Source organism: Lepisosteus platostomus, chromosome 7 (genome assembly GCF_059453375.1).
Source record: "Lepisosteus platostomus isolate fLepPlt1 chromosome 7, fLepPlt1.hap1, whole genome shotgun sequence".
NCBI lineage: Eukaryota > Metazoa > Chordata > Actinopteri > Semionotiformes > Lepisosteidae > Lepisosteus > Lepisosteus platostomus.
In genome coordinates, this window is record NC_142617.1 from 9,201,221 (window position 1) to 9,216,799 (window position 15,579).

Consider the following 15,579-nt stretch of genomic DNA (forward strand, 5'->3'; position numbering starts at 1 on the left):
ATATGGGACCTATAATAAACATGAATCTGCAGAAATACTTTTTTGGGAGTCACTATTCAGAAGCAGTTTATATATAGTAAATATGTATGTTATTATATCATCATATACAGTATAATGCAATTAATCAGATTTATAAGCTGAGAATCAAAGGAAATATCACTTAAACTGGAACAAATTACAAATTATTAGGGAATTGAGAATCTTTTTCATACCACGTGTGTAATGACACTTAATTGACGAGACAACACAGGTAACATTTCTTTTTTCAGCATACAGAAATAAATAAGATAGTATAGTATACTGTAGCATGAAGTACAGATGAATGCATTTGGACCATACATAAGTGGGAGATATATAAAATAGATAAGATAAGGTTGTACAGAATGAGCTGTACATGGCTGAATTTATTTTAAATGTTAAGAAAATCATAGATTTTTAGATGTTTACATTTTCCAAAGCTTGAATCTTACAAATCCTTCCTACAATTTTTTTTAAGATCAGCATAAAACGGAAAAAAAAACAGTTTTCAATACCATTCTAGGTACATAAAGGAAACAAACATAAAAAACAGCCCTGACGAGCTCAACAGGCTCATCAGAAAACTGGACGCATCTATTAATACATGGACACCCAAACCAGGAGCAGTGCTGGATCTCTCCAGAATCCTGAAAGATTCTTCAGACAGGTGGGCATACCTCATCAGACTTACCTTCAGTTTTCACCAGTTTATCATCTAACCACTACACCACGACAATAATTCCCAAATACTCAAGTATTTAACTAATCCACTGTTCTCCTGGACAGCCCCAGTCTTGCACTGTAGGTCATGAGTACTACACACTAGAAACACCTGTAAATTAATGAATAAAGCAAGTGATCTGTTCAATTAAGAGACATCTGAGGACTGAATAATATTTAGGTTTCTGTCCTAAATAATCTTTAGATTACTTAACTCAACAAATCACCCATTCGTAACTCACAATATACTGTAATTGTTCCATATCTAAAACGATGGTTTAATTGTAACCTACAAATCCTTCAGGTTCTACAGGACCTGGTTTGGAAACTTCTGGTGTAGATTGAATGTGGTCAATGTGTTTTTAATGGACACAAGGATGATATACTGTGGGTGTGTTGAAATTTTTGTTTGTCTTTATTACAGTAAAGCCATATTTGACCCACCTGCTGGGACAAAGTTGTACAAGGACAGCTGGGAGTTTCAACTTTATTTGGATGAGATAAACTCTGCTATCAAAGCAAAGATCTTCCAACACAAAGAGTGGATACATTTTTACTTCCAATGGGCAGGGTTTAATAACTATGATCTAGTTGTACGGGTATGTGCTTGTATCAGTTTTCATCGGCAGTTTAGATATGCTGTAAATATATTTTGGGTCAATAGCAACAGACTTGCAGATTGAATACAGAGCTGCATAGTAAACACTGCATCATCCCCAGCTATATACAGATTTCAGTTTGTTGCAATTAGCCCTTAGTGTCACGGAAGCCGGGTTGGTCTCCCGTGGAGGATGATATTTAGACCCTATGTGAGGCAGTAAATCCAGAAAAACTAACATAGACAGGGTTCAGGGGAGACACACAGGGTTTATTGGTGATCACAGTGAAGTAGGGAAGTTCATGCACAAGTGTGGGGAATATCCAAAGGCAAACATATCCAAGGCGGTTCAAAGGGGAGTCAGGAAGCAGTCCATAAGTCCATTGAGATCCATCAGGAGATGTAGACAAACAGGAACACAGATGACACAAGAATCCAGGAAATACGGGGCTCCCTTCCAAGTCCCAGGCTCAGTGGATCAAGAAGCATTAATGGTTCTGTGCCCTCAGGCCACAAACGTGGGGCGACCAGGTACTAGGCGGGCCATCAAGCTACCGTGTACCAAAGCTGAGCCCCAAAGGCAGGAAGGAGTAAACCTAAATAGGGAAGCTAAAACAAGGCACACCAGGAAATAATGCAGATACCCTGTAATAACCTAAAGACTAACGTGAGGAGGTTGAAGAGCCCTCTGTAGGAGAGGATGGTGACCGTAACACTTAGAAGTTAAATCAAGGAATGTAATGCTGGAATTGCAAACTGTCTTCGTCATATCCCACTTAGATCTTACACACAATCCTAGTCACCATATTGCAAAAAAGAAATGTGAAAACAATAGAAGCAAATGTCCAAACAGCAGAAGAAAAGTAACCACAACAGAGTCAGGTTTCTACAGCTAAAGTGAAAATACAGTATTTCCAGATCAATAACAAACCATCAGCTATACAAAGCACTATAAATAACATCCAAATGTTACCATAAGTTTCTTAATTCTTATATATATGTATTATATATCAAAATAAGTTGAAATTTTTTTTTCTCTTTAGAAAGCAATGATACCCAAGTTATTTTATTTTTTCCTCCTGGCTTTGGTCTTTCAGGTGAGCCTCTATTAAATGAACACTTGATGAAAAGGGCTTTAGGGTTGTTGTTTTTCCCCGAATGTCTATTTTTTGTAAGATACCAAGGTGCTAACAATCACAAAATTGTTTCAGGTGATCGAAACAGATGAGGATTTTAATGCTTTGCCCGATGGATTCGACTTCTATGTAGATTTCCTAGACCTCTCTTTCCCCAGCAGAAGGCCTGAACGAGACCACCCTTATGAGGAGGTAGGCGTTATAGAAGCAAAGATTTTAAAAGTGTCTGTTATCATTTCCATGGCTGTCAGTGAATGTTTCTAATGACTGAACAAACAATTCTTCTATATTGTGCTTTACTACTGTGAAGTCATAAAACTGGCTCTTTATATAAATATTTACCCATGAATACAACAGGAAGAAAGCAACTTCAACAGATCGAGAGATCCGAGGTTAACAACTAATTCTGTTGCACGCAAATGTACTGTATAAAATATTATACAAAATGTATACCTTTTTACAGTCATCTAGAAAATAATCAAAGACTATAATGACAAATATTTTGTGAATTTTAGAACTCCTCTTTTCTTGAATGCATTGCTTCCTTGCATGTAGCAAACAATTGTGAAACTGAAGAGCCAACTCAAACATCTTCCTCATCACCACCATTGACCACAGCAAATTTGTTTCTCAGGCTCTAAAACTCAGAGATGTTTGCTAGCTATTCATCAGGTGCGCAGCTGCCAGATATGCTCAGTAACATTGTACCAAAGGGTTTCTTTTGACAGCAAACTCCAAATGTACGTAGCAAGGTTAAGAAATAGCATGCTTTCTTATTCATACAAGGATGTATCTTTTCTATATATCAAAGGCATAATATAACACGTGGCCTTTATAGCTTCATACTTCTTATAATATTATTTTATTCTGGTCCTGCACATTCTTTGTGGATAGGTGTAGTCCTGTGATAAAGGGATAAACTTGCTGTTGAGCTGACGAGGCTTGTTAGCAGCACCCCTGTTAAAATTCTGACCCTGGAGACTCATCAGAACTCAAGAGATTAAGCAAGGTCAGCAGAAAGACTGAAGATCTAAGGAAAACCAGGTCACTGAAGTAGAAGTTGCTGGTGACCAGTAGGGGGTGCTCTCTGTAAGAGCCTGTTAGCTAGTCTCCCCCATGTCCTCACCACTACACAAATCAGAGGTAAAAAACTCAAAGGATGCAGAAAAAGCAACATTTTAAAATTAGATATTAAAATATCATAGACAACCCCCTTCTTTTAAATAAATATCTCCAAATAAAATGTAGAGTTTTACATAAAATGTCCTATAATCTAGGCTGAGTAAAGCTAGAAGGGGAAATTGGGGCATAATGACCCACTGTCTTTGTGAATCTCTCTATTGACATTGTTTCAACCAGAAAGTAACGTTAAAGTTTATTTTTATAAGCAAATCTCAAAACAACATTGTTACCATCACACTCCATTTCACGAGCACCCGATTAAAGTCGGATCATCTGTGAGTTTTTCAGTATTGACACTCACCACTCACGCCAGTTTCCTTCGAGGGGGGGAATCAATAAGTACGTTAGTTCCAACACCATTCCTACAGGTTAGCCACTTCAGGACTACTGTTTCAGTCGGCTTGCCCATGGTGGAAAGAAAACATTGTACACATTAATCAGTTCCAGCTGAAGACACCAGTTCCATAATTAACAACATTTCAAATCATTTCAATCAATTCAAACCGTGTATGTGTCACGTGAAACTCACATTTCCTATATTGCAGGGACATTATGTCATACTTAAACTGTAAGGATACACCATAAAAGAAGAACGGAGAAGTCTAATAAATACAACTGCAGTTTCATCACATTAATTCCTCCCCTTCGTAACTGTAGAAATGACTTTTAGGAGCTCGTATTTTAGCTTTGCAATTAAAAACAAATGTTATTTCATGTTAATTACTTGATTGAAGCCAAGCCTATTTAGTTATACACACCTTAACAAATAATGCCTATTAAAATTCAAACGTTTTAGTTGTAATATGTGCCAGACCATTAAACAGGTGGTCCTAAGAGTCTGCATACACAAATACTCACAACGGCTACAAAATAAAGTCCAGGAAGCTTTATCCTAGGGCTTTTTCAAGTAAAAAAAACCCCACAACACTCAACAAAAATACATCCTTCCTTACAAGTGTAAGCGCACACATTTAAGAATATGAAACCTTTCGCCAACAGTAAATAATTCTCCATGTAGCCTATTACAAAGATTGAAGGCAATATAGCGGCCTCCTGTGGTAGTTCCGCTACAGCTACAGCTCCCACGGAGCCAAGTGTAAACAAAATCTCTGTGGGAAAATCACTCGTTATTTTAGGAATTACAGGTCACTTAGACTCCCACACAATTTTCTCTGTATTCTAACACTGCTGGAGTTCCTAATTGTGCATGACCATCTTGTGATTATAAAACAATGACATAAAAAGATTGATCGGCCACTTGGAAAGTTTATAAAGCATTCTACTCACCCACTTCAAGTATTTAAAACAAATACGAACGAGAAAACGCGTTTGAATTAATTTTTTGAAAATTTAGTTTGACATACTCAGTATAAAGTCTTAGAAAAGCTCGTCGCTCATGTACGCAAACTCCAAACAGAAGATTTTACTGCGTATTTTAGACAGGTCCGATTTGCCTCTGAATTAACTATTCCTTTCTAATTACAGCTTTATTACCCGGTTCACAATGTTATTTACTGTAATTGATCGTTATTATATTGATTTCTGTATGCATACCTTAGAAGCCTCCCGTATGCCTGAAAGATGAGGCTTCTTCACAAAATGACCTTAACATTAAATAAAGATTTCTAATCATCTGAAGCAGGGGTTCCCAACCGGGGGGTCGTGAGATTGTGATGGAACCGTCAGTGTCAAATTAAATAGTCCTATTAATAAATAGCAATGTAATCATAAGAAGAAAAACAACAGTAGTAATATTAACATTTTACAAAGAAGAAAATAAGCATGTTGAGATGGTTGCAGTAACATGTATCTACATTTACTGAATAGTTTGATTTAATTAAAATCTCAAGGGGGTGCTTGAGGCAAATAAAATAGGTTGAAGGGGTTCAGCTGACAGAAAAGGTTGGGAACCCCTGATCTAAAGGAATATCTAATTGGAAAGAAAGCAGAATAGGCAAGAAAAACAAACTGCAGTACCTGAGAGACAGCCACTAGAGGTCATTATTGGCTGATTTCTGACATGGTTTTAATAATTTACGTTGGAGGTGTATTTCGTCCCCGGGGCACATTGTCATGTTGGGATTTTAATTTCACCAGTTTGCTCATCTCAGCAGTCTGCTCATCTCAGCAGTCTCAAACAGATCAAACCTGCAACGGCAAAGGAGACATGCTGTTTCATTGGCAGTAGCTCTTGACTGTTTAAAACATTCATGAGTGAACTCACAAACAGAATGAAGGAGAAAAATCCTGGGACTGACCTTAGTCACAGAAAGACTTTTATCTTTCACAGAATTTCATATTTTGTGAATCTTGACTAAGGCAAACTGAGTGGTGTTTTATTTAGAACGGTGGAAGAAAACTAGATCTAATTTTAAAAGTAGATCTTTGATTAAAACCACTCGTTAAAGACACTGTTTCTGGGAAATCCAGTTCCCAGTAACATAGCTAAATATGTGAAGGTCTGAGGCCACACCACCACCATACAATATAGTTCACAACATTAAATTCTGCTCATCCAATAATTATAAGGAGGTTAAACAGCTTTTAATAGTAAAATAATCTTGAAATATAGTCACAGTTATAGTAATGCTGTCTTGATTTTCTGCCCTTATACAAAGATTTTTTAATGTGAAGGGTAGTAACGGAGATCTTAGTGTGTAATGAGTTTTTTATAGACTCTTTTTATTATGGCTTAGGAGTTCAGAAATTTGAGATGGATATTAATACCTGGGTGCAAACTATACATGCTACACATATAGTGGAAATCTTAACAATATCCTATGAAACCTCTACTGGAACATAATTTTAAGATATTCCAGTCACTAAAGATGCAGAACATACAGGAAGAAACTCTTCATCGGGGTTTTTGGAAAAATCCTGTCTTGTTTTTTAACAGCAAAAAAAAAAATCTAAGCTAAAAACTCTAAGCAAACAAAGACTTTATTAAGGTGTGTGATCACACTCCGCAGTAGATCATAATGACCCCTCCCAGTACTCACACCTGTTGTGAATTGCCGTCATTCAACGAGCATATCTTTGGAAACTCTTTCAGATAAAGAACAGAGCGGGAGTCATGCGCCATGTGGTTAAAAATGGACTATTATGGGATGATCTTTACATTGGCTTCCAGAACAGACTCAGCCGAGACCCAGACATTTATCACCACAGGTCTGTAGAACCACATTCTACCAGCCAGCTAGAAATCTTTTCCAACAGTAAAACACACTGCATTCTTCCAACATGTGCCTAAGAATGTTTGTGTTTCATCTGCTTTCTCTGAGCTTTACTGTGTTTTCCCGTCTTCCTACGTTTATCAGAACAAAATTCATTGCTATTGGAAGTGATTCTTTTGGCTGTGTTTAAAAACTGCATTCAGACAGTAAAAATTATGTTTGTCACATTTAGAAACTGATCTCTTGTACTAAAAATCCATGTCTAGTAGTATAGAATGTAGGGAATTTTAGACTCCTGAACATATCATCACTGGATGACAAAAATACTGCATTTTAACTGACTTTGAATCCCTTTAGTGGTTTTCTCGGTTGCTTTCCAGCTGGGCCAGTGCTGTTCCAGTTCTTTTTTCTGCTTCCTGGGTCAAATGTTCACTTTCCTGTGTTCTGGGTACCCTTTTTGATTGGTGGCGGATTCTTTCCCGATGAGAAAAACAAAATGTTTTGTTGGTGCCATTTCCTATCCCATGTACAGGTTTTGGAACCATTTCCAGACAAATCTACCCTTGACCCCTCCAGACTGGGATCTGTTCCTGCAGCGGGTGAACGGGGGAAAGGAGAACAACAATGAAAACTGCTGACAATTGAAGAACCGTACTTTTATTAAACATTGTGCTGTATACCAGCTTTAACCGTTACACAAACAACACATGATCTGTGTGTGTTGTTGAACTAATTTCTTACTAATTACTGCTGAGACTTTTGGAATCACATTTGAAATCTGATATTTATTTAGGTTAAATACAATGTACTCTATTGTTTGATTAATGAAATCTGCTTCCTGCTAGAGATTTTATCCTAATCATAGACTGTAATCATAGTGTTATAGGCTGTCTCCAGGAATGATGTTAGAACTTAAATTTTTCTGGTTAATTGTGTGGGGAAATACTTGACATTATTTAAATGTACTTTTTTTATTATCATCTTTACAATGAAGGGGTCTGCTTAACTTCAAGATATTTGCAGTTACTACAGTAATTAACTTACTTACAGATAAGCACAACTGTAATAGCACACAATAGCCTTATGACATATAGATTCATTTATAAAACCATTTAACCACAATGCTGGTTGCTTACAACTTAACTAAGAATGATTGAAATATGGATTAGCAATATTTTTATGGACCTTGATTTTTTTTCAGAAGGGCTATTCATATTTTAAGTGGCCCTTAAAATTGTAGAGGTAAAATATTAAAATCTGACAATTTTAGTTAAGGGGTAATGAGAAAAACTGTGTTTCTCTTCACCGTTTTAAAGATACTGTTGCTTTTAGACAACTGTACAATGACAATGTTTTTAAAGAAAGATATGATCCCTCAAAAAACAAATTGTTTGCTTTTATCGAATTTTGATAGTTATGCACAGAGATCATCTTTGTGCAAGGAACAACTGGTGAATAATGATAGGTTAACTTTTTGTAGTAGCAGTATTTTAGATGGTGAATAAAAACACTTCATAAAAATAAAACGAAAATGAAAAACAAAAAATAAAATGCACAAAATATTAATTCAATTTTAGACAGAAAAAGCAAAAGCTTTTTACCAAAATTAAACCACATGCTTTTCCTTTTTTGCTCTTGAAAAATGGAGTATCTATTGTTACAGACCACCAGGGGGAGATATGAAGATATATATAGCGGCCCGAAATCATCAGGTAGAAGCTCTTAATAAAAGTATTTTTATTAGCTTAATCATTCCATTTATTCAGTATGACATAAATCAAAGGAAAGCATCATAGACTATTTAATTTTACCATGCTTAATACCATGTATTTAGCATTTTAGCTATTTAAAATCATTTAAAAAAACAATGAACACTAATATTTTTTAATCTATTTTATAACTTTTTAGATTATTTTTAATTATTTGATTTAAAATCATATGTATTCTATCTTAAAGTTTCTTAATTATTAAGATACCATGGGTTTGTTAGCACTAGAACCGTTTTGCAACTCAAAGCTTTGTGAATCTACAGGTACATGAAAGCAGGAATGTTTTACACGGTTTTATCTGTTTTAGAAGCAAATTCTGATTAATAAAAGTTTGTACAATGAGTCTAATAGATATGTAATTTCTGCAATAACCTGAAAATAAAAGGTGAAGATTTCATGGAGGCATGCATTAATGTCATTAATTCCATCCTTAAATACCAGCAAGCTCACATGCAACAATACAACAGACTGCGATGGAAATAAAGACCAGCTTTATTTTGTTCTCTGGTATGATCAGATTACAGCAGTACACATATGTTTGTGTTTCACTGATACCGTAAGTCTTCAAATCAACGATACAATTTGCAGTCATCAGAACCGGAACAGGTACATTTTACTGTTCAAAACCACTCTTGGCACTCTTGCCCAGTAATTCCAGGTTACAAAACAGTTAAATCCACCTACAAATTAAGAATAACGAGCAACTGTAGAAATCTGATCAAGATACCACTCCTTTATTACCATAAAGAAGCATTCAATCAGTCAAGATGCAGTTTTTACAGAGAGAATGGTTTCAGATAAATTATTTTGTATTGTATTCATTATTCACATGTATTTCTCTATTTTTTTTGTTTCACTTTTCTCGCTTTCAGATAGTTCTGTTAATAAAGCGCAATGTATTCTTAATGTACTTTCCCCAGTCAATTAATTACATGAGGCTGACTATTAGGTTAAATGTCACATTGAGATATCAGCCTATGTTAGTGTACATTCATGAAGTGTTGCAAGGTATTCTCTGAAATCCAGGTGGACGTTTACTGTTCAGTCTTGGGATGTGGAAGACAGTGCCATAAAGGGTAAATATAGCATTAATTAGGACGTTAAAAATCTTAAACCTTCATTGAAAGCCTTGTTTCTTTAAACAATAGAAAAAGACATTCGTTTACTTTCATCTATGACTCTCTAACAAGCAATAACCTCAGTGATTATGTTTTTGAAATTTCAGTTCAAATACGTTAAAATACTACAGAAAAGAAATGGTGTATATTTGGGGGAAACACGGAGTGAAAACACGGGCTGAATAATTACTTGTACAAAAAAATCTTGTGTCAGTAGCTCTCCTCAGAGGCTGGATAAGTCATTCTTCAGCTGAGTAACACTACCAAAAGGATGTCTATTTAACCTCCATTTCTTGATCAAAACATACTTTTTTATTTAAAAAAAATATTTTAAGAGAAAAGGATAGCAAGCCACATACATTAGCAAATCAAATCTGCTAATTATATATGCCAGAGCAACAAGTATTAGTTATGTTATGAGACGGTTAAGAGAGAATAGAGAGATGTTTAAAAAGAAGTTAGATTGTCTTTCACAAATTAAGAATATAGTGACGACAATCCTTGTCAGCTTAAGAACTAAAACAGACTAATTTAGAATAGAACAAACTGTTTTCTACTTCTTCAATTGTATTTGGGCCCAAATTTAATAAATAAATATAATGGGTTGTGAATATGTTTATACAGCTTTATGCCTCCCACATACTTAAACTTCATATTATTGACATCTTTAATTGAATTCATCTGTTATTTACAGTTTCCTCACGGGGCTAATATTCCAAATTAAAATGACAAAATAAAAAAAGAACTTTTATCTTAGTCAATTCACTCCATTGAATAGTATGTGTTGAGTTACTTTTTCTCCTACTTTCACCTTTTTTCAAAGGTAGGTTTCAATATTAAATAATTTAAGGGCAACATATCAACATTAAATGCTTTGTCAGATGCTTTATTTTACTAAGGATTTTTTTAGATATATAAAACAATCTACTCTGAGCAGCAGTGCAAATAAAATCTTTTTTATTTCTGGACATTGGATGAACTGCCTCTTTGCACTGCAGAAGACGTCTGCTTCCTACAGTTTTGCTGTATGTATACCATTCAGGACACAATCATATTTGTTGACGACTAACTAATGAAAGCAACACAGGTAGAAAAAGGCGCAGTCTGTTGTTTGCTCTGCCCTAGATACTGGAGCTTGGAGTGATAAAATTTGGATGAAACACAGTTAACTTCTTAGCCACTGTTTAACTTCTTGTTTTATAGTTTTCTTTCATGCTGTTACTGCCAGCAGTTTCAATGTTTCTCCTTGAAAGTAAGTTAAATTTACCACCTTACTGATTTATAAAGTTATGCAATAATGTCAAGTGCATCTCATCTGATAATATTTTAGACATCAACCCTTCAAACCTATAATGGGATGCCATTAAAACTTTAAAACTCTACTATATAACATCTGCAAATATATTTAACAGAACACTTATGTAAGAAAAACATTGCAGCTCCTTCTTAATTGGTGGGATGCACTGTGATGCAGAAAATATTTGATAGAAGGCATCAGCTCCGTTATATTACAAGGATAGCACAAGGATTAAACAAAAATTAGATTAATTACATAAGATAGCAGTATTTCTGAGACAATTATTATGAAAATCAACAAATTACAAAATTATGGTCACCATTGCAACTCCCTGAGGAAAAATAAAATGGCTGATAACCTGTTAGCAAGTTCCTGTTTCAAAATGCCAATACTAAATAATTCACATCAAATTTCATAAAACATGAAACCTTCAACTTTCAGTCTTCATTGGCCCATAATACAGTATTGTACAAGCATAGTGAAGCAAAACTTTAACTGGACTGTGCACGTTTTTCTTGTAAGAAAAAATGTCTTATTTTTCTAAGATTTAAGCAATGAAATCTCAAGGAGATGATTAGGTGTTATTTGTAGATTATTGAAAGAGGTTGTCAATTTAACAAACATTTAATTGTTCTGAAGGATCAGGCCAGTGTAAGATATGAGACCTTAAGTGCATATAAACTAATGCACTGACAGAATTTAACTGATGCTTTGTTGTTATTAATCAGCACTTTGTTTTCCATTTGACTTTTCCATTTTTTTTATTTCCACAGCAGGAAGTTCATCAAGATGCAATAAATATGTTATTTCAAAGTGAAGAAAAATTGGTTCTGTTATATCCACTGCTGTAGTCGTACTGTGGAAGGGAGCAATCTGTGAAAAAATGGGCGAACGTAGGCATGCCTGAAGCATTTTCCTCTTGGGGCGACGTTACAGCCGAGTCAGAATGGCAATATACAGGGGGCTGCACCGGAATAGTCCTCATATTCTCATTTACATTTAAGCTGCAGATCCCTGTTTTTTTACTGGGGCTGCTGCAAGTACTCCAGGGCTCTGTGTATAAGAATCCCCCAACCAAATGCTGAGGATCATAAGATCCAGGTTCCAAAGCCGCCTCTTGCTGGATTCTCACCGGCACACCTTGGAAGGCATCGTGATCTGCGATCATGTTGCTGTAATCTGGACCAAGGAGTTCGAAAAATTCTGCTGCTTCGGGATTGCCTCGTTCCAGGTCCTTAAGGGTCATGCCGGAAGTGGACGTGACTTTTGAGCTGTTGGCAGGCTCTGTGAAGAAGGAAGGGGGGAGGTTGCGGTGTCGCAGGGGCAGTTTCTTCCCTTTCTCCGCTCTGATGTCCTTTACCGAGTCAAAAAGGGCAGCCAGGCTCTTGCTTTGCAAATTGGACTGGATCCCTTCCCTCTTCGGTGGAGGTTTGCACTGGAAGCTGGTGCCGGGGTTGGACTGGGGTGAACCTTGTCTCTTAACAGCCTCCTGCCCTCCACTCCCAGGTGTGATCATGCCTGTGCACCTCTTGATCTGCTTCTGCAGGTACTTTCGGTGGTTCACTTTCCTCCTGGACTTCACAGGCTTGTCCAGTGCCAACTTGATGTTGCTGGAAGCTGAGTCAATAAAGCTCAGAAGGTCCCTGGTGGTCTCCTTGAAGTCTCCTTCACAATCCATCTCACCCAGGACGCCCCCGTCAAAGCTTTTGTCCATTTCGTATTCCATGACAGACCCAGGAAAACAAAAATGCATAAAGTGGGGGGTCATGATCGCAGCCTGAACAGCCATTTCCTTGTAAAAAGGTGACTTATTCCTCCTACACTTTCTAGTGCATCCCTCAAAAAAGTAGGAATCTAAGCGGACATTTTTCTTGTTTGTTTTCTTGCTCCAGGGTGGGATTACAAACCCTTGGTCTTGGCGATTGCAGTTCAACACTTTGAAACTCTCTCAAGCTGATGTCTAACTGACAGTGTGAGGGAAAGCTCAGGGATTTTTCAGGGGGCTGGACTGATGATGTCAGAACATCAAAGGGGAGGGTCTGGAGGACCCCAGGACTTAACTCTTTGCTCACGCTTGACCACCTGCATCTTAGAAGGATTTGTCCAAGAAGTCCTGCTGTGACGAGAAACAATAGCTACTTAGAATAGCGCCTTTTCTTATTTTTATTTCATTATGCTTGCAAGTATAAAGATTACCTGATTGGTAAAACATAATTTATGCTGTGATGCTTTAACAGGTTAAAACTGAAAGCCATCAATAAGGAAAATCATGTATTTACACTACTGGGGTTTGTACAGATGCAGAGAATTTTCTTTTTTATATGAATTCATTAAATCGCTCATTACAATTTTAAAGGTTGTTCTGAAAACATGAAAAATATAGATACATTACTACCAAAAGCAACCTCACATAGTTAAATTGAATTATAATGTGACTTCTCAAGAAAAAAAATACTGCACCATACTCCACTAATTCAATTTCTGTGAGTAATTTTTTCTTAAAAATGTGTTAAAAAGCTGCCTCAAGATAGTTCATGATTGTATTTATTGAAGCTTTATTTTATAAAATGGAGGCCTTCATGGGGTTTTTAATCAGTAGAATTGCTATCTTGTGGTACTATTTCAACAGGTAGCACAACTGATTGGAGGGAAGGCCTTGCAGACATGCACACAAAAAAAACAACAAGCAGAAGCTGCTTTTTAAGAAAATGATTTACAAAATTCTGTCTTGTAGTCATTTTGCAGTCATCACAACAAAAAGCATTTTTTGTATTTTCATAAGAATTTGATTCTAGCATTCAGAATTCTGCATAATATGTTCATGTATTCAATTAAGAAAACAATTATATTAGAGTAATTTGACTTATTGTGTTCCCCAGTTTAACACATGTAACCTAAACTGTGTGTGTCTCAGATTTGGTCAAATTTTCTTCACGTTAGAACAAATACAATTTGGGTCTCACACGTGTCAGATAGGTAACGTCAATGAATGTCTTTTCAAATGTGGGAACTCTTTTTCCAAATTTCCTGTCTCCTATCCTTCTTCCCCGTTTTTCTTGAATAGCAGATTAATTGCTGCATACTGCATTTGACTTGCAGTAAATGAATATCCGGTGAATTTAAGAAGGGGTTAAAAGATCCAGATCCTATTATGCTGTCCTGAATTCATGCCATTAAATGGCTTAAGAAGCTCAGATACGGTTTGGTGGAGCACTTTATCACATCCTAAAACTCATAGCAGCTCGGACCTAAGCTTATTTTGCATAATTTCTTTTACGTTCACATTATTTCCAGTAGCTCCATGTAAGTGATGTTAGAATTACATTTCTTGAAATAGTTTTAAATTGGCGTCCAAAGATAACATTCAAGAAAATTTATCACTTGTATGAAAAGAAAATTACCAAAGTATTTTTATTCTTTTTTTATTAGACTTGTAGCACAATATTTCATATCTCATCAGGGATGATTCAGTATTATAGAATAAATGTTTGTATTATAAGGTGTTATTCTAGTGTTATTTTTATATGTACATTTCAAGACTCCAGGGATGACCTCTGAAAAAGGGGAAATATTCTTACATTAACATATAGTTATTTGTAAACTAAATCTGAAATAGCTTCTTCCTTTAAATAGATAAACTATAGACTTGAGCAGGAGTTATTTTTGACCTGTACTCTATATTGTACCACATACAATACACTGTGATCGGACAAAAATTAAGTTATAACTAATAATCCAAAGTAAAGAAAATCTAAATATAAAGCTCCAAGAGAAAGGTGGTTATCATTAAAATACCTCTTCAAACATGGGAGGATTAAGAGTCTGCTCTCAAAAAGAGAGCAGCAAACCAACAAGAAATCTAAGACATAAGTACTGATATTTATAAATTACGACAGGTAATCCATAAGACCTTTCCCAGAGTTCAAATATTTAATAATCATTTAGAAGAAAGACATCAACTTTAATCGCTTTTGAAAATGTTTTTCAACATTGATTATTTTGAACTCAAATTATCAGAACATTGCTTGGGAGTGACTTTTTCACAGCCTGAAAGACAAGTGGTAATCTGCCTCCTTCTCTTCAATCCAAACACTGCTATCAATGGATAGAGTTTGTAAAATCATGTGGGAGAATCAGTTTCTATGGGAAAATCTCTGTACTCCAACAGGTGCCACTGTTTCAGAGCTTCTTCTCCCTTTTCCCGATTGTGTCTTAATCTGCTCATGGTGAAAGTTGATTTCTTGTGCATTCCCATATCAGTGGGAATTTCTGCCCCGGCCTGACAACTATTATGGGCTGCCTTTGACGTACAGCCCTACAGGGTCTAAATAGCTCCTATTCTTCCCCAGCAGTGAAAGGGAGCTTTGTGCCAGAGATTCATTAAACTGCACCTCACAGCCCTTCGTAAAATGGGGCTCAATAATGAACAGTCGATTTAACTGGAAAAGCTGCCGGAGCTGTTAAATTAAAGGGGAATAAAGTGCAGTTCAAACTCAGTGTGCCAGAAGAAATGTTGACCTTAAGAAATCCACGGTATGACTGAAACTACCCTGTAAACAATGATGCAT

General features: G+C 36.0%; 2 protein-coding genes and 1 long non-coding RNA gene across 5 annotated transcripts in view; 1 reads left to right on the forward strand and 2 right to left on the reverse strand.

Moving 5' to 3' along the window:
- Positions 1–8,997, forward strand: part of cmah (cytidine monophospho-N-acetylneuraminic acid hydroxylase) — a 29,524-nt gene extending 20,527 nt beyond the window's left edge. For 2 of the 3 annotated variants that reach the window (XM_088639078.1, XM_088639081.1), the window contains 6 exons: positions 542–685; positions 1,163–1,337; positions 2,380–2,433; positions 2,548–2,664; positions 6,707–6,822; positions 7,360–8,997. In XM_088639078.1, coding sequence (XP_088495204.1) covers positions 542–685; positions 1,163–1,337; positions 2,380–2,433; positions 2,548–2,664; positions 6,707–6,822; positions 7,360–7,465 — 712 coding nt within the window. In that variant the 3' untranslated portion in view covers positions 7,466–8,997. The remainder of the gene's footprint in view (positions 1–541; positions 686–1,162; positions 1,338–2,379; positions 2,434–2,547; positions 2,665–6,706; positions 6,823–7,359) is intronic. The other variant, XM_088639079.1, reaches the window with a different exon arrangement.
- Positions 1,333–5,544, reverse strand: LOC148658082 (uncharacterized). The gene is made up of 3 exons (XR_015940027.1): positions 4,513–5,544; positions 3,956–4,054; positions 1,333–1,945 (listed from the first exon to the last, which is right to left on the reverse strand). It is a non-coding gene; the product is annotated as an uncharacterized LOC148658082 (long non-coding RNA).
- Positions 8,998–9,070: 73 nt separating the features above from the next.
- On the reverse strand, positions 9,071–13,123 carry fam181b (family with sequence similarity 181 member B). Its single transcript, XM_088639082.1, has one exon. It carries the CDS (start codon positions 12,798–12,800, stop codon positions 11,820–11,822), a length of 981 nt encoding a protein of 326 aa, XP_088495208.1. The 5' UTR covers positions 12,801–13,123; the 3' UTR covers positions 9,071–11,819.
- Between the last annotated feature and the right edge of the window lie 2,456 nt (positions 13,124–15,579).

What these genes read in the sequence shown, in the direction of transcription:
- fam181b (XM_088639082.1), bottom strand. Translation starts at nt 12,800, where the DNA reads ATGGCTGTTCAGGCTGCGATCATGACCCCCCACTTTATGCATTTTTGT.